The sequence below is a fragment of the Erigeron canadensis genome, chromosome 4 (genome assembly GCF_010389155.1).
Source record: "Erigeron canadensis isolate Cc75 chromosome 4, C_canadensis_v1, whole genome shotgun sequence".
In the NCBI taxonomy this organism is placed as follows: Eukaryota; Viridiplantae; Streptophyta; class Magnoliopsida; order Asterales; family Asteraceae; genus Erigeron; species Erigeron canadensis.
The window spans coordinates 30,168,082-30,187,207 of record NC_057764.1 but is presented as its reverse complement, the minus strand read 5'-3'; the positions used below and the strand labels follow the sequence as shown (position 1 = coordinate 30,187,207).

Genomic DNA, 19,126 nt, shown 5'->3' with positions numbered 1-19,126 from the left:
ACAAATGGAGATGGCAATTTTGTAATTATTAAAAAATGTAAAGGTTAGAATCGTAATTAAAATTTATTTGATGTCTTTACGTGACTAAATATATTTATATCTATATCTATAATGTTATCAATACTAATCACTGGTCAATAGTCCAATGGTCACCGACCGTCATCTATACTATTAAAAAAAATCATTTAATGTCTTTATGCGACTAAATATAAATACTTTGCTGACCACTAAACCCTAGTGGTCAGGGGTGTTTCGCTAAACCTGCTATGCGGGGCCCCGGGAGAGTTTACTCAAAGGTCTCGAGTTCGAGCCTTGGTAGGTTCTCCTCGATGGTATTTTCCAATAAAGGAGGTGGTATGGTGAGAAAGGCTATTTAAGATCCGCTTAATGCGGGACCCTTTCATTGTGCGATTAGCAAACATCATACGCGTCTGAGGTAAAATTCACTTGTCAAAAAAATATACATATAAATACTTTGCTTATTTTTTATATTCTTTTTTACATATTTATACTATCTAATAAAACAAACCACTCTTTTTTTCTTAAAATTTTTGCCTTTAAAAAACCAAAAATATCTTTCTTCTTAATTCTCTAATTTAAATATTTTTATCTAATATACCTATAATACCTTTAATAAAATATTTTACAATATAAACCCCCCAACATTTAAAATAACTGCAATACCACATTTAACATCAATTATTTTTACATTTACCACCATCGACACCCCATCACCATTCTCACTGTCGCCCACCGTCACCACCTCCGCCATCACTACCCCCATCGCTACCACATTGCGCGGGCATAAGTGTAGTTATATATAATGATACTTGCACGAAGCATGCCATTGCATGCAGTGGCGGAGCCATGATTTTTAGTTTGAGGTCGCCGAATAATTTTCATAATACTAGCAAACGTAAAAAGTATATTACAAAATTAAACTACACAGTTTATGGTTGTCAATTACCTTTAAACCAAATAAATACTTATATAAAAACCATTTTAAAAATATAACGTTTTATAGATACTGTGGGGTTACCAACTTACCATGACCAGTTATGCCCGTCACATAATTTCGCCAGTGATTGCACGGTGATGGTGATATAAAGTTCATTAACTTCAATTTATAAATGCACCAAAGGGTATTTGGTAGCTAGGCCAGAGGCTTTCTCGACCATCGATTATGGTTGCTTAACATACAAATATATAAAATTAATTATGTTGTTATTTTCTAGTGTAATATTTAAAGATAAAAATCAGTTTGTTAGTGTTTATTCATTTATATTCACAGTTATAAGATTTAGGTTGTATTTTAAATAATTTAATTGTCTTGTAAAACCTATTAAGAACCCAATGAAAATGTTAGATAAGTAGATAAATATAACAGATTTTGGATGTGTTGTATCATCGACATTGCATAAAATGCTTTTAGAGATTAGCTAATTCGCGTTCAATATATTTTAGTTTATATTTGTGTTAATTCATCAATACAAATAAATAAACATGAACAAGTGTATTTTTATATGAATGAACATGAACAAATTTTTATATTTGAATGAATAGGATGACAAAAAGCAGAGATTGATTATTTTGACTTGAGTTAACGATATTTATTAACATTTGTTTAGTCCTTTTTAAAAAAAATATTAACATTTGTTAAATAAAGTGTATATGCACAACACTTCTTCAAAAAGTTATTAGCGTAATTCTAAAGCATACAAAAGTAAGTAAACATGGATTTTTAAATTTGATCAAATGCCAAAAACTAGTGTGTAAAATAGGAGTTTGTTTATAAAAGGACAGGACTGCAGGAGGTAGTGATGGATGAGAATCACGTGATATTGTTTTGTAGAGTCCGGTTCTGCATAGCAGCTTGTCCCCCAAGGAAAAAAATTCTGAAGGTTTTATTTGAAATTTAAATTTAAATAAGAAAAATAAAAGGGCATGACACTTTTTCAGCTTTCTCACGTGACTTTCTTATCACAAAATCAATGCGTCCATTTAATATGATGAAAAAGTTGTCCATTATTTAACATCTTCCACTCCGAAATTTGGAATGATGTAAAGAACTAAAGATCTTCTTATTTTAAAAATGAAATTCTATTGATAACTCACCCCGGCGAAACGCCGACAGTATATATGTATAAATATTTACATGAATTTGAAAAAGCATCAATTAGTCCAAGACACCCTATTGTTTTTAGATCTATTACAAAACCACATATATCTCATTGACTTGATGTTGTGCATGATAGTCTTCTCATTTCCGCTTCCGTTGTCGAACTTGATCTCGCACCTTGTCTTCCAAATGAACCAGCAACTCATCATGATAATACCTTTTATAACCACTCTTTCAATGTCATTCTTCCTTTGATGTTCCTTTGATTTTTGTGATACAATAAGAGGTCCTTGACGTCGAAGACAAAGAAAGGTGACGATTTGCACCAGTCTTGTACCCACTACCAGATCTTGGCCGCCAAAATACAATTGCAAAAAACATGCTCCTCAGTCTCTACCTCCTCCCCACAAAAGACACACATAGGATCAGGGATGTGGCAATTACGGACTTGTAAAGCTTCAGAAGTAGGGATTCTATTCATAGCCGCCCTCCATAAGAAGATATTACATTTCCTTGGAATCCATTTGCACCATTCAAAAACAAACCTGCCGCTAAAATCCTGGCCATTATTAATGAAGTCTTTCACGCTTCTAACCGTCATAAGTTTATCTTAACTACCAGACCAAACCCATCTGTCCACTCTACTACCCATGACCACCTCTTCCATCATTCTCTCAAGGCTGACCAGTTCTCCTTTTTCCTCGTTGTTGGATGGTTTTTTTGATCCATTCCCAATTTATACAGTTACTACCCGATCCCCCGACTACCTTGTCAGCCACCATAGCCTTCTTGTTCTTTTTGAGCTTAAATAAAAGAGGATATTTATATCTAAGGAGTTCTTCACATATCCAATTATCCAACCAGAAACTAATATCGTGCCCATTGCCCACGACACCTTTAAATAAACAGTTAATTCCTTTTCCAACCACCTTAACCGACTCAAATCATTTGACAATATTATTCCAAGTGCCTGGTAAGTACTTATTCACCTTGACATGAAGCCAACCCCTCTTTGTATCGTGAATTGAGTCGATAACCCTTCTCCATAAGCTGTTAGGTTCATTTTTAAACCTCCACAACCATTTTGAAAGAAGTGCGACATTAGTGTCCCTAAGTTTGCTGAGCCCAAGACCACCCATATCAACAGGCGAAGCGACTCTGTCCCATGCCACCCAATGAATTTTCTGACCATCACTTGAACTACCCCAAAGAAACCTTCTAATTCGAACCTCTAAACATTCAAAGAACTAAAGATCTAGCTTGTTGTTGGTATTAGAAAAGGAAATGATTTATTTTTTTAAAATGATAACTTAAAATTTTTTCTAACTATTAAATGAAGATATGTGGTAAAATTAGGAGGTAAGATAGGAAGATAATTAGTGGATAATATATGTCACATTCTTATACTTTTATGAGGATTTTTAAGCTAATATTTAAGAAGATTTATTATTTTTTTAAAAATTAATTATAAATCAATATGAAAAATTAACCTGATGATCAACTTAATAATAATGATACTTAACATAATCAATTAAAAGAAAATTATAAGAAATAATGAGTACATTATACTTATCATAAGATGAAAAATTTATATTAATTTTTAGGTTGATTTATTATTTTAGTTAAACATATTATTTGTCGAAACTGAATGCAAGTCATTGGAAGCTTATGCATCTTAGGATCGATATAGTTTATCCCAATAATAGAAGTCAGTCTTAAATCGTTAGAAAATTTCATAATAAGAAAAGAACGAACAAATATTGCGATAAATACTAGAAACACCCTTTTACACACTATATATTTTTAAAAAGTATTTTATAGGAAAAGTTTTACAAAAATGTGAGTATGTGACTAGCATGTTTCTCTAACGACATTTTTTGGCATATCAAGAGTTCTTTGTTTGACGAGCATGGTTAAATTTCTTAAATATGCATCGAGCATTTTATAATAAGCTAGAGTTTAGATATTCATTTACATGTCAATAATAATTAATTAATTAGAATTAATCTTTTACAATAAGTTACATTGGTTCATCACATAAATGCATAACATAATCATGGTGTAAAATATTTAGGCAGAGGGTAAGCTGACCTTCAAAAAGGATACCCCGACCAGGACAAGTCGCCGCGGAAAGTCTAATAAGACAAAAGTCACTATCGAATGTCTTAGTCAACAGTAAAAAGCGACAGATACTTTTGTCTTATTCGACTTTCCGCGGCGACATCGCCGCGGAAAGTCTAATAAGACAAAAGTGTCTGTCGACTGTCATAGTCAACAGGAAAAGTCGATGGGCGGAACCATTTACCAAAGCTATCAAAAAAAAGAAAAAAAGGATAATGGGCGGAAAATATATCAAAAGCCATTTATATAAAAAAAAAAGAATAAAACCATTTACCAAAACTATCAAAAGCATAAAACCATTTACCAAAGCTATCAAAAGCACAAAAAAAAGAAAAAAAAGGATAATGGGCGGAAAATATATACCTTGTCGGGAAACGGCCGGAAAGTGGTAAGCAAAGTCGCCGTGGAAAGTTGGCCGGAATATTTGGAGAAAAGATGGTGAATATTGGTTTTGAAAGAGATGGAGATTTTAGGGTTTTGGTTGAGTTCGGAAGTGTAAAAAGAAAAGAAAATAAAGGGGTGGGGAGATAGAGAAGAGACAAGGGGACGGTCAAGTTTGAATCACGAAAATCAAAAAAACTTTCCCCGGCGATGTCGCCGCGGAAAGTTTGGTTAAAGTCAGCAGGCAATTAATGCGGGTGGGTGGTTGCAGTTTTGTCTTATCTGACTTTCCGCGACGACATCGCCGGGGAAAGTGATGGTCGGCTTACACTTTATTCTATGGTCGGGATGGACCTATTATTATTCTGAAACCGTCATTCTTCATCTTTATTGTTACATTAATTTTACATTAATTTTTTTCTTCAAGACACACCAAAAAAACTACTTTCTTTCTATCATATCCTAATCTTTACTCCATTTTCAATTAAAAAATTATAAAATCAAGCATACATATACTCTCTTTCATCATCCTCAACTAAAAATCATATATATTCATACACACACTCATGACCCAACCCTATTTACATTCACCATACTCTTTCAAAATACATATGAGCAATGACATGATGAGAATGATGATGGGGTTGTGCCAATCGTGACAGGTATGATGAGATTTTAGACGAGCAAGAAAAGCTCCTTGGGGAGCGGCCTTAATGGTTGTGGACACCAAAATATGAAACCACAACAAACACGTATCAATTTTTCCCAATTTAATTGTCTCATTTTTATTCATTTTCTGATAGATTAAAATGTCTATTGACTCTATTTTTCACCTTTTTTGAGGGGGTAACGTTGTTGTCATTATCGTTCGTGACTCTATTGGCTCTCTATCTAACATTGTCGACAATATTTATACCATGATATCACTTTTGCATTATGAGATTATTGCACTATGTTCGGCCTGAACTATGTCTTTTAATCGTTGCTAGACCCATATATATGATTAGGGGCAGAACTACATTGATACACTCATAATATAAGGGGTAGTCCGGTCTATGGATCTGTTAAATTCATGTAATTAACATTTTTTCCAAAAATGATGTATTTTTTATTGGTGTTACGGGTCAAATAAATTTGGGATACCGGTCTTGTAACCAACTTTAAACTTTTGAAACATTTTTTATCAATAAAACTTATAAAGATGTATTTATACAACTAAATGATAAAGAAAAACTACTAAAAATGTCAGAATCTCTTGAAATTCATTAAAAGTAGCCAAAAAGTTGTTAAAAAAATGCTAAAAATCATAACAATTTAGTTACGGGTCACTTCTGGTTCCGCCAATGTATATGATTGTGGAATCGATCTGTCTGACCGGATCTCAAGTGATCGGCCATCTCCTTATTATCTTCTGATCGGAACCGTCATGGAGATGATTAGCCAAGACATCCAATCGTGGTCAGTGGATAAGCAAATATCACGAATTGAATTAGCTAGGATATTTCTTCTTCGTTAGAGCGAACTTAACTAGATAGGGAGGTACGATATATAAAATTAAGTTTAATGAATGTTAGGTTTAAATAAACAAAAGAATGTTGCCATTTTTTTAACGACCAATTTTTTTTTTTTTTTGAAAGGTGAATTTCGCTGAAAACTTCTTGTCGCGATTCGACAACGAGATATCTAGCATACGTTGTCTTAACCGGATCCACGCTAGAGAGCTCCCTCGAAGTAGAAATGCCTATTTCAAATACCCGATGGGGGGAAAACCCCCTACTAATCCGCCCGAAGACACGATGATTAATATGAGTAAATCTTGCCCCTTCAGACTTGAACCTGGGTAAACATAAATCAAGCCTCATAAATGGACTTCCTTGTGTCATCCCCAAGGCTTGAACACAAGACCTTATGTATGGGGAGATGGTCTTTCAACCATTGAGCTAATGCTATAGGACTTAACGACCAATTAATCTATATTACAAAACCCGAAACTTTGCTGGGAATGACTCATAATGAATAGCCTCAATCCTGCCAGAGCTTCAAAACGCAATGGTTAAATTGTACCTTTCCAAAAAAATCCTCACCACCAAATGGTCTAATGACAAGTATGCTCTTAGGGGTTCAAAACCTACCTTAGACATATTTTGGGATAGCCAGTATTTAATTTTTACTTATATTGGGCCTGAGTGACTTTCCTCTCTAGATTTATGGATGATAGGGGTTTTAATCGGGTGGTTAAATTGAAGATGTATTCAGCAAAAGGACTCTAACGTAAGCCCAATTAAGACAACGTATGTTAAATCTCCCGACATTCATGAATAATTCACATTTCAAAAAATAGGAAAAAATGCTAACCAAAGTTTGAACCCCCAAATTTATCTATTCTTCTAAACTACTATATAAAAATTATACCCCCATGTTTAAGTTTAGAAAAAAAGGGACATGTGAATTGACCAAACTACCCTTAATGAATTAAAACACCATTAACCCTAATATTAAATTACACCATTAGTCTCTTATATTATAAAATGATTTTATTACCCCTTTTGAATCAAACACTTCTACATCAATTACCTAGACCATTTGACGCTTCCACCACAATCACCATCTGTCGCCGCCATCACACCGCTATTACCACCGCCGTATTGTGCGGCTACCAAGTTCGTAAGTAAAATATGAATATGTCATCATTTTATTGAGTCATGGTGTGGGGAAAAAATGGTTGTCTATGTTGAGTCGGCCACTCTATTCGAGATGTCCATTTATTGTATTACTAGTCTTGATACCCGTACGATGTACGGTAGTTATATATATTGTATCTTAAAAGAAATTTGAATATTCCTCGATCCGTGAGTTTTAAATAAATTGTGGTTAAAATAAACCGATGATCGAAGCTAAGTTATAATAAACAGTATTGATAAATATAATTTATGTTTAGTTAAAGTTTTGAATTTACCTTAAATTTTACAATCACATCAAAATCGGAACTGTAAGCATAGTGGATGAAAACAAATCGCCTTATGATTTCCGATCATAGACTCAAATTTTTGAAGTATTCATGTTAATAATTTATTATAAATAATAAGAGTTGGGAAATTTAGATTGAAAAAGAGACAATTTTATTAATGAGATCAATTAAATAAGGTTATAATGAGTTTTGTATTTACAATGAGTTAGAGTTTAATTCTAAGTCTAATAAGGAATTTAAATTTATATACAATTAAAAAAAACTGATTTAATAAAATAAATAAACTAAAGTATTATGCTAGCTTTTGAATTTTATGTATTACATATTTACATCATAGATGTCAATTCCTATGCGATTAATATACTTTCATGAAAAAAAAACTTCATATAAGCATGTTCCTTTGAGGCTGAAAACTCAATTTTTCGTGTTATTTTAAGTTACATATGAATCTTTTATTTTTATATTAATTAACTCACACGAACATGGCAGCTCCAAGAATCTGTGGTTTCATACGCATGCATACATCCATACATCATAGCAAAGATCCATACATATCATGCGGCCTTTTTAGTTTTTCATTCTTTACAATAAATATACAAATGAATAAAGGAAGATACACTACAATATCATAAGAGATTATGTTGAATATTAAAATGTACTAGAACCTAAAAAGTATCAGTAGTTAACAAATCCCATGCATTTCATATACTTTGTACCTTAAAAACAAAAAAATTATGACAATAAAAGAAATTTAAATATTTATATTATTATACATTTTATTCATGAGAAAAATAATTGGTAAAACTTTTTATGATATAAAACGATTAGTTCACTTCACTATAATACCATGGGTCTTAATATTTTTACCTCGTTATAATATCATGTGTCTTAATATTTTGTAAGCTAGATTAAATATTTGGATATTAAACTTAAGTATAAATATATAATTTTTATTCCAATAAAATTTTTATTGATTTGTCATGTTAATATAGTAGCCCTAGAATTGATATCGCTTAAATTCTTCAATAAGTTTAAATCGGTACCGGTTAGATCATATAAATACACTACTTCACATTACTAATCTGATCATAAGGTATCCTAGCAATCTTTGGTAAATTCAATATAATACTTGACATGGATAAAATACATTTAATGATTAGCATATGTCATATATTTTTCTTGATTCTCATGTCTAATTAACATAAGTTATTTGATTTTATCTTATTTTAAGTTTGCTTTTTCAACATGCTATCTAATTAACTATTAAATTTTTTACTTAAAGGTGATGATATATCTATATAATTTTTATCATATACAACACTTATAACGTATATAATAATCGTTTAATATGTCTGTTTGTATGTAAAAAGTCATCATATATTTATTGTCATCCTTAACATAAATGCATAAATGATGATTAGTTTAACTGGTTATGGCATCCCAGCTTTCACCCAAAGATCTTGAGTTCGATCCTTAGGATGACAAGTCTTGGGGTTTTTTCCGCCGAATACTTATAACGGCCCATGGTCAACATCTCGTTGTCTAGGGTACGTGTAAGGCTTCACCATCATACGGTAAGATTTCCCTGATGTCGTGTATCAACTAAATTTTCGGAAAAAAAAATAGAAAATGATTTTATTATTATAATTTTTTTAAGGGCAAATGATTTTATTTGATAGACGGTAAAAGATAGGGAAATGAGAGTAAAAGACACGTGGACTATCATTATTGGTTATGAGTGGTCATAATTCATTTCCACCAATGATATAGGATTGCTTGCATTTCCCGCCATCCTGTAATCTTACGTGGCATGCTACCTTGCCAACCTTTCGGCTAAACCGCCTTTCCATGCCACGTTCAATTCGGCAATTGTGTCATTTTCTCTACGGCCTTTTATCACCGACTCAAACTCACAATATTATTGCTTGAGCACTATGGACGATCAGTACTAAATATCAGGCTTAACAAGATTGTGTGATTTTTTATAAAAAAAATTCATTTGATTGTAACAAAGGCCTAGTTAAATTGTTAAAATAATGTATTCTAAGTAACACTCATTCTTATATGATAAGTTTGTAATAATTTAAAACATGTCGTTTCGAGTTAATTACTGAAATGGTACCTAACGTTTGTGTCATATTACTGGTTTCATATCTTTTCTTTCGAAATTACGCTGATCATACCCAACGTATGCAAATCTTCACTCAGACCATACTGGAGGCCAACGCCGTCATGTGGCCGTCAAAACCTCCCCCACATGACTTGCACGTGAGGGGTAAAGATGTAATATCACGTTTCAATGTTTCATAATTACTGAAATGGTACCTAACGTTTGTATGATATTGCTGGTTTCATACCTAATGTTTCTTAATTACTTAAATAGTATCTAATGTTTATTTATTTTTATTTTTTTGCTTTTTTTGTACTTTTTTTAATTTGTTCTATTTTTCTTTTATAAAAATTCTCCAAAACTTGTTACAATATAATGAAAATAATTAAAATGCACTTATAATCCACTAAAAAATAAAAACAAAAAGTTATTTCATAACAAAATATAAGTTTTAAAGTTCACGAATAACCAAAAATAGCAATAAAGTATAATAAAAATAATTTTATAAAAGTTTAAAAGTTTCTTTTTTAAAGATATCCAAAATACCAGAAATATTGGTCGGTATTTACCGGTATTTAAAACATTGCTTTAAGCTTCGCGTCGCATTGACTTGTAATTCTCATGGTATATTCCATGGTCTTACCATTGCGGTATTTCTGGTATTTTGAATAAAAAAAATTCCTCGCAAATTTTTTAAAAATTGTTTTTATGATACTTTATTGCTATTTTTGGTTATTCCTGAACTTTAAAACTTATATTTTTTTATGAAATACCTATTTGGTATTATTTTTGAGTGGATTATAAGTGCATTTTGACTATTTTCATTAAATTGTAACAAGTTTTGGAGAATTTTTATAAAAGAAAAATAAAACAAACAAAAAAAAAACTAATAACTAAACATTAGGTACCGTTTAAGTAATTATGAAACATTAGGTATGAAACCAGTAATATCGTGCAAACGTTAGGTACCATTTCAGTAATTATGAAACATTGAAACACAATATTACATTTTTACCCCTCACGTGCAAGTCACGTGGGGGAGGTTTTAACGGTCACCTGACGGCGTTGGCCTCTAGTATGGTCCGAGTGGACATTTGCATACGTAGGGTATGATCAGCGTAATTTCGAAAAGAAATGTATGAAACCAGTAATACGGCGCAGACGTTAGATACCATTTCAGTAATTAACTCAAAAAATTATATATGTATAGCATAATCAGTCTTAAATCCGTTATATATGTAGTGGGAAAAGTTTAACATACAAATGATATTTGCGTGGCTTTCAAATACTCAAGAAACTTCCAAGGAATTGACAACCAACCCTCTTGCATAACTACTGGTAGGAGTTTTATTAAAAAGTCTCCAATGACTTGAGTTCGAAACTAGGGTTGGTAACTTGGTACCGATTTATTAAAGCAGTACAAGTAATTGGCAAAGTCAATGGGCCACATTTATAAGCCCATTTATGTTTAAGATCAGTATATCTATATTATATTATAAAATAGATTTTTTCTCGATTTTCAACATTGAATTTGAAATTTTCAATATTGATTTTAAGTACCTTCTCAAAATGCCCTTTCTATCTATTCTATATTTATCTAAAATAACTATAATACCCTTTCTCTCTTCTCAAATCTCAACCGATCATCTTTTTTCTCTCTTCTCCATAAATAATTTATTTCTCCAATTCATTCAAAATCTTTTATCTCAAAAACCGTATATCGATAAATTATAAAAATTGTATGGGTGTTCTTAAAATTTCATGCTCTTTCATTAGAGATGTCATTCGATATACTTTCGACAAATTTTTAAATCCGAGGGCGGAGCCCGTACGGCTAAGACATTTGACTATCATACTTTATGACATATTAACTCCTATAACATATCATACTCTATGACTTAAATATCATCCCACCATCTCACCGACGTAACACGCGGGTACTTGCTCTCGTTTACTTTTAAAATGATGACATCCACGGTCCACCAATATAACGGCCCATATAATCATAATTTTGGCTTAAGAAGTTAAGATAGTTTCATTCAAGGAAAATAATATTTTTCTTTTAAAATATAAAAATATCCTCTTAAAGAGTTAAGACCACAACAATATAATATGTACAAGTCGCTTTTTCTTTTTCTTCATTACATCTTTTAATTTTATCATGTATGATGTTTTTGTTGTTAAGAATGATTACTAAGAGCTTTTGGATATGATATATCATTACTCCTCTGTCTCCTCTCCTCATTTAAACTTATGGAAGATGTGAATGAGCAATACGTGGCCAACCTTTACCAACGACCTTAAATTAAAAGAAAAATAGCTAATTCAGTTTTAAATTAGAAAAATAAAATAAAATAAAAAGTCTTATCAGAGGAAATGTTGATTTGTACTCATATAAAATACAATATACAAATACCTTTATGTAATCATTTTGATTACGAAAATGGCATACAATAAATGTACCAGCGTCTATACGTATTTAGTTAGAGTGTATTAGAGTACACTTGACTTATATCATAAAAAGTTATTTCATCATAGATTTTGTATTTCATGAATGTCTACCTTAATTTAAAACTTGAATTTGGATCACATTCAATCTTTCATGCCGTTGAGTAAGCCACAATGAAAATAAGTAGGCAGAAACAAAAGATAACTTTAGGGCCATCACTTTTTTTTCAAAAAGTTGACACAGATATATTTATTGGAATTCAAAAAACCAAACATTGGATGGCTTTCTCATAATTTTCATATTGAAACCACAACTAATTCAACTAATTAATCCCCATTTTCCATGACATCAAGAATTTTTTACCAATTGGTATCTCCAACCCCTTAACTTCCACCATTTTACATTTTTTGTTACCTTTACTCATTAACTCATCAAAAACTTTATGATCGGTTTCCATCATTTCAACCTTCGAATCATCAAAACCACCAGTGCTACCTTCAACCTCCACCACAAAACCGCCAACAACTCCGGTCAATCCAACCACGGTAACCTTTTCGATGACCAAACCTTTCTCTAAAGCAAACTTACCCTCCTCAACATTTGACCACAACTTCACCATCCCATTTTCAACCTTTGCACTAAACTCAACAATCGTAGATTGCCCGTTTCCTAGCTTCATCTCAGGTAGCTCATCATTGTCGAGATAAAGCTTTCCCTTTGCCACGCCCCTGGTTGCCCCCATTGGAAATGTCACAATGAGGGTAAATGGTGTCATTCTTGCTTCTTTTGATATCAATCCTCCCCTTTGCATGGGAAGAATAGTGTTTTGATATAAATGAACATTGATCACATGCAAAGGAGCATCTAAAGAGAAGGATTCTGTTTCTTTAGCAACAATAGCTCGGCTCAAATCAAATAAATTGTACCAAGTTCCAGGTGGGAACATTACACTTATTTTTGTTTGATGTTTGTCAAGAACCGGTGATACCATTAGGCTACTTCCTAGCAAGAATTGTGTACTCAACTCGTAAAGTTTAGTATTGTTTGGGAATGAGAAAAATACCGGGCGAGCAATGGGGGCACCCGTTGTGTGTGCTTCGTAGGTTAATGTGTACAAGTATGGAAGGAGCTTGTATCGCATACCTAAAGCGTTTCTAGCTGATATAGCAACGGATTCCCATTGATAAAGTTCTTGTCGTGCAGAATAGTAATTTGCGTGGTCTCTTGAGAAAGGGTAAAATGCCCCTAATTCAATCCAACGATTGCATAGCTCTTCATTTGCTGCCGGTTTATGGTGTCTCCAAACTGGGTAAAAGCCACATATGTCTGACCCAACCATTGGGATACCAAATATACCAAAATTTAACATGGTTGAGATTGAATATTTGAGATCATCCCAAGTTCCTTTGTTGTCTCCTGTCCAATGGGCTGCATAATGACCAGATCCAACAAATGTGGATCGGGTCAAAATAAAAGGGCGTTTGCCTTGAAGGCTTTGTAAGCCTTTGTGTGTGGCAATAGTATGAGAGAACCCGTATATGCTATGAGCGTCGTATTCCTTGACTCCATTGTAATGAACCGCACTAGTCGCTATGGTCTTGTACCCAATTGGCACTGGTGTGCCCGATGCATTAATTTTGTAAGGTGGCTCGTCCCATCTTGTTTTCGTTATGTTTTTGCAATCTAAACAACAAACCCAACCAGGCCCAGTGCCACTAGGACACTGTTTCCCTTTAGGAATTGTACATAAGCCCGAACAGAAATTTGAAACCTCATTCATATCAATCCATAGCCCATCCACTGGCACAAGCTCATGAAACCTTCGGATTTCATCAGCCCACCAAGACACAGTCTTTGGGTTGAGGAAATCCGGGAAGTTAACAGGCCCGGGCCAGACTTGGGCTAGAAAAGGTTTGCCTTCATATTTGATGAAGACATCATTGGCTAGGCCTCGTTGGTAGGTACCATATGTGGAATTTACACCGATTCCAGGGTCATTAATGACAATGTACTTCATACCACGAGCGTGGATTTTGTTCAAGAAATCAACCAGTTTCTCGTGAGGGTAACTGTTCGGATTAAGAGTGAAATCTTTGTGTCCGTCCATGTGATCATCATCGTTCCAAATGACATCTAGCGGAATTTCCGCCCTCTGGTAGCTTTCGACAACATCTTCGACTACTGATAGGTTATGGTAACCCCATCTGCATTGGTGAAAACCTACAAGTTGAAATCATTATACAGTTAAATCTTAGTAAAATGTCTATTTTGGATTCGACAATTATTGGTGTAACATGTGCCTGTTTCTGCCAAGATTTCATTAAATCTGTGACCTACACACATGTGTCTCAGTGTCTCTTGTAAGACTTGTATGGGCAAAGTGTCAAAGTTTGATTAAAAACAACAAAATCTTGAAAGATATTATTTTGTTTCAAAAAGCACCAACCTTATTCAACACTTCAATTTGACTTGAATTAACATTAATCTGAAAGACAAATGAAAAAAAATTGTCTGGTAGACATTCAAAAATCAAAATTGATCTTTTGAGTTTTGACATACAATTAGCTTATGATCATATCTTGAACATCATGTATGCCTTTTTTTCATCACAAGTAAAAACTTACTACTGTATTTTTTAATTTTCTTTGAGGAAATTAAACAAAAAATTGTAGTACACTACTACTACTACTACTGCTACTACCAATCTACCATTATTTCTATTATATTATTACAAAAACTTGCATATCCATCAAACTTCCCTTTCTCTATATATAAAACATGTCACATTCTCATGCTCATTACTCTATCTATTTAATACAATAACCATGATATTACGACCATGGTCCATTATTTGATATCTTTGTAACCACACATATAGCTACAACGTTATTATTAATGTGTGTATATATATATATATAATAATAATCATACCTTCATTGGTTTTTCTACCCCTGGCAAAATGGGCGGGTCAGGCGGGTTGGGTAACGGGTCAAAATTATTTCATATGTATTTGTTATATAATGTACTACGTTCATATTTGGGCTCCACATTTTTTATGTTTAAACAAACAATTACTCCGTATTTGAACAAACATAAATATGAATATATGATATAACAGTTACATATATGCATCAGTATACAAAGGTTAGAATTGTACTAACCAAGTGACCAATATGGCATAGGAGCAGGGCGGCCAATAAGTTGTGTATACTGATCGATCACAGCAAGAGGTTCTGGCCCGGAAAAGAAGTAAAAATCAAAAACACCCCCAATCACTTTATACGTTAACGAATTCCCTCTATACACAACATCCATCCCATTACTATTTAATAATAACACACCGTGCACTTTACCACCTCTCAAATCCATATAAACTGGATGTGATCCATACAAGTCCATGTTCAAATTAATCGCGGATTGATCAGTTGTCCATAACGTATATGGATCATTTGGATACAATTTTATTCCGTGTGGTTGGGTGTTTTCCCCTAATCCATACAATGCCGCGTCTTTTGGTATAATTGTTGAGATTTCTAGGTACTGGTCTTTGAATACTAGTGAATTGTAAGGACTGGTTTCATCTGCTAAGGAATTGAAGAGGGTTTCGCCGGTTGATTTTCTTTTTACTGCAAAAGAAAAGGGATTGGCTATATAACTGAATAGTAACTCGTTGCCTGCGAATTCTGTTGTTGTGATTGGTTTTTGATCAGCTGATTGGCTGCCGAGAGTTTGTTTTGATGGTTTAGGAGGTTGTTCTCTTGGTAAGATATTATATGGTACTTCCCAACGTTGTTGTTCTGCGTCGGTGATGTGTACTCGCAGACGATCATCAGTTTCATGCCTAAAATTACAAATTTCAGCCGTAAAGTATAAGCAAAGTTGTGTTATAATATGTCCCCATTAATCCCCTGAAGTTTTTGAAGGTGCGCGAGAAATGGGACAATGTAACATTTCTGTTATCATATAGACATATATCACATACATTTTGCTGATAAGTATGAAAACTTAGGGTGAAAGCAGATCAAATAATACCTCTTAACGACAATGTAACATTTCTTTTTCATATATTTGATAGTTTTTGGACAAAATATACCTATGTCAACATTTAATGATGGTCATTCGAATTGGAAAAATATCTAAAGTTTAATTGAAAATCAAATATTTATGATCATGGCCTATTATATATTGAGATAATATGTAGAAAGTGCTACCTTATACTTTACATTTGTAAAGTAATAAGTACAAGTGGCAAAAACACTAAAATATATGTCGAGTATATCTAAATGTAATAACTAATAAATAATGCTATAAATAAACTCACCCAAACACTCATTTGAATTTTGAAATCATTATACATTTTTTTAAAGAATTTGTTAGGAAAATGCTAAATCGTAACTTGTATAAAAAAATTTGTACCTTTTCTATCAAAAGCGCCAAAAGATGCGTTTAGCAAAACCCAATTTCTTAATCCAAGATCCAATACTAGAATAGCTTAATGTACAAAATAAAATAACAAAAGGGGCATGTTTGCTTAGCATCAATAGTATTCTAGGGAGCAAAGCGAAAAACACAAAACAGAGAAGATAAAGTAAATTAGGTGTTCTCAAATGTAAATACAGGATTATATATGTTTAAAATAATTGGAAGACCGGAAATATAAATTTATTTCATCATAAATTTAGTCTTATCTAAGTTACAATAATAGCATATATGTTTATATTGTGCTTACTTGACATATAATTGCAAGAGTGGGATATCATGGCCATAGATATTGTTTTTGAGGTTGACTTGTAAGTGACCAATAAGTGCACCGTCGGTGGATTCATGGAGGGAGATGAGACTGTAGCCATTACCAATCTTGGTGGTGGGTGTCGGTGCACCGGAACTTAAAGATGAAAATAATATGATGATAAGTATAACAACGGCCAGATGAAGAATGGGTTTGAAGGAGGAAGCAACCATGGTGGTGTTGAGGTATGGGTGTACTCTGTAGAGAGATAGGTACTGGGTACAGGAGTTGTCTCACTGTATTGTGTGTAGATATATAGAATGTTGGAGGGAAATGAGAGTAAAAATCGTGGAGTAAGTTTTTTGTTTTATACACAGCATAAGAGATGGGGTATCAATTATTATCAAAACGCGCTACTTTTAAAAAAAAAATAAAATAAAAATAAAGTAACTCTTACCGTCGTCTTTTACAGGTTTTGTGTCGTTTTTAACGGTGTATGAGGAAAGTTGAGATGTACATAGTCTTAACCTTACCAAAGGTAAAAAGACTGTTTACAGGTTCTACCAAAGATAAAAAAGAACCTCTAGCTTAACTCATAACCTCTGACTCAAAAAATAAAGACTCTAACTACTAATCTAAACCAGTTGTTTATAAAAAACCAATTTAGAGCAATCCAGGTCTTATTGGTGCAACAACAAGGTGTCTTTGAAAAAATACTCTGAGATATCAAATCACATCAAGATATTTTACTATTATTTAGGGAAATTGTTATAAATATAGTTTGGTTTCTTTCTTATACGGGTAGTTTTTAAAATATAGTGATTTATAAATGCAATTAAAATGTTTATATACTTATACTTAAATATATTTAAAAGTTTTAGTTATCAGTTTTCATTTATTGATTTTACCAAATATATCTTAAAATTGAATATTGCTCGAGACTTATCAAAAGACAGCCCCAAGCTCTTATTTAAACTTAAGCACGAACATGAAAGAGCTCGTCGAGTTGTTTGTATCTTTTCGGTGTTACATGTGCTCTTAGTTTCAATTTTTTTTTTTTTTATACCGTCGGTATATGACATCATGGAAACCTCACTGTATAATGGTGAAGCCTTGCACGTACCCTAGACAACGGAGATATTAACCGTGGGCCGTTACAATCGGGTAAAAATCCCAAAACTTGTCATCTATGAGAATCGAATTCTAAACTTTAGGTAAAACCGGGAGTATCTGTGACCAGTTGAGCTGGTCATCATTGACTAGTTTCAAATTATTTGAATTATTTCTATAAATAGATTATCATATTTATTGACAACAATATTACGCGTATCTTTCTGATGATTTTCACCATAATTTTAAAGCATTTTTCTGATGTAAAGCAATTAAACGTAACATGGTTATTGTCGGTTCTTACTGATCGAGTCAATCCTACAAGGGTGTAGGACGGATCATTACGTTTGTTATCCATTAGTGTATAGTTTCTTTGAATTAGAATTAGCATTAGATTTAAATTTTAGCATGAGAAAATTAAAGAAAAAGAAAAAAATTCACCACGAAAACAAAATATTTCATTAATTTGTATGACATTCGCTATTGATATTGTCATATTGATAAATTTATCAAGAATGTTAGTTAAGAGGGCTAACGAATAACTTTAAAAAAAAAAAACGAAAAAAATAAAGAGGGCTAACGAATGAGTTTTCCTTATTAAGAAATGTGATGTGATATTTCGCAAGAATATTATTTGAAAAAAAATCAAGTTGTCTTGACGATTGAAATGTAGGGAGTGTATGTAAGTATGTAACCACTAACCAAAGCATTCACTAAGCATTTCTGAACCTTAATTTGACAGGTTTTTCGTTCAATATATGAAGTCAAAGAATATCGATCATCTTTATCTTTATCTTTAAAAATGACCTCTTTTTATTTTAGGTAATTCTATCATTGAATTACTTGAATTATTCTTGACTATGTTTTGCTCTTATTGAATTATAATTTACACTTTAAACTTTTATTTTAATAATTATCACTTTAAGTTATTGAATTATAATTTACACTTTAAACCTTTATTTTAATAATTATCACTTTAAGTTCTTATCCTTTAAAAATTTCCATTATCACAATAACATCAACCGACACCACCACCAATAGCACCATCACCGATATTACTAGACTGCTTTTCCCACCATCGTCATCGCATTGCGCGAGTACCATGCTCGTTTGAAAAAATTAAAGGAGGCACAAAACGA

General features: G+C 32.6%; 1 protein-coding gene across 1 annotated transcript; it reads right to left on the bottom strand.

The window, feature by feature from the left end:
- Nucleotides 1-12,344: 12,344 nt before the first annotated feature.
- Nucleotides 12,345-17,203, bottom strand: LOC122595133 (alpha-xylosidase 1). The gene is made up of 3 exons (XM_043767447.1): nucleotides 16,878-17,203; nucleotides 15,310-15,989; nucleotides 12,345-14,368 (listed from the first exon to the last, which is right to left on the bottom strand). Exons 1-3 carry the CDS (start codon nucleotides 17,108-17,110, stop codon nucleotides 12,471-12,473), a joined length of 2,811 nt encoding a protein of 936 aa, XP_043623382.1. The 5' UTR covers nucleotides 17,111-17,203; the 3' UTR covers nucleotides 12,345-12,470.
- Nucleotides 17,204-19,126: the final 1,923 nt, after the last annotated feature.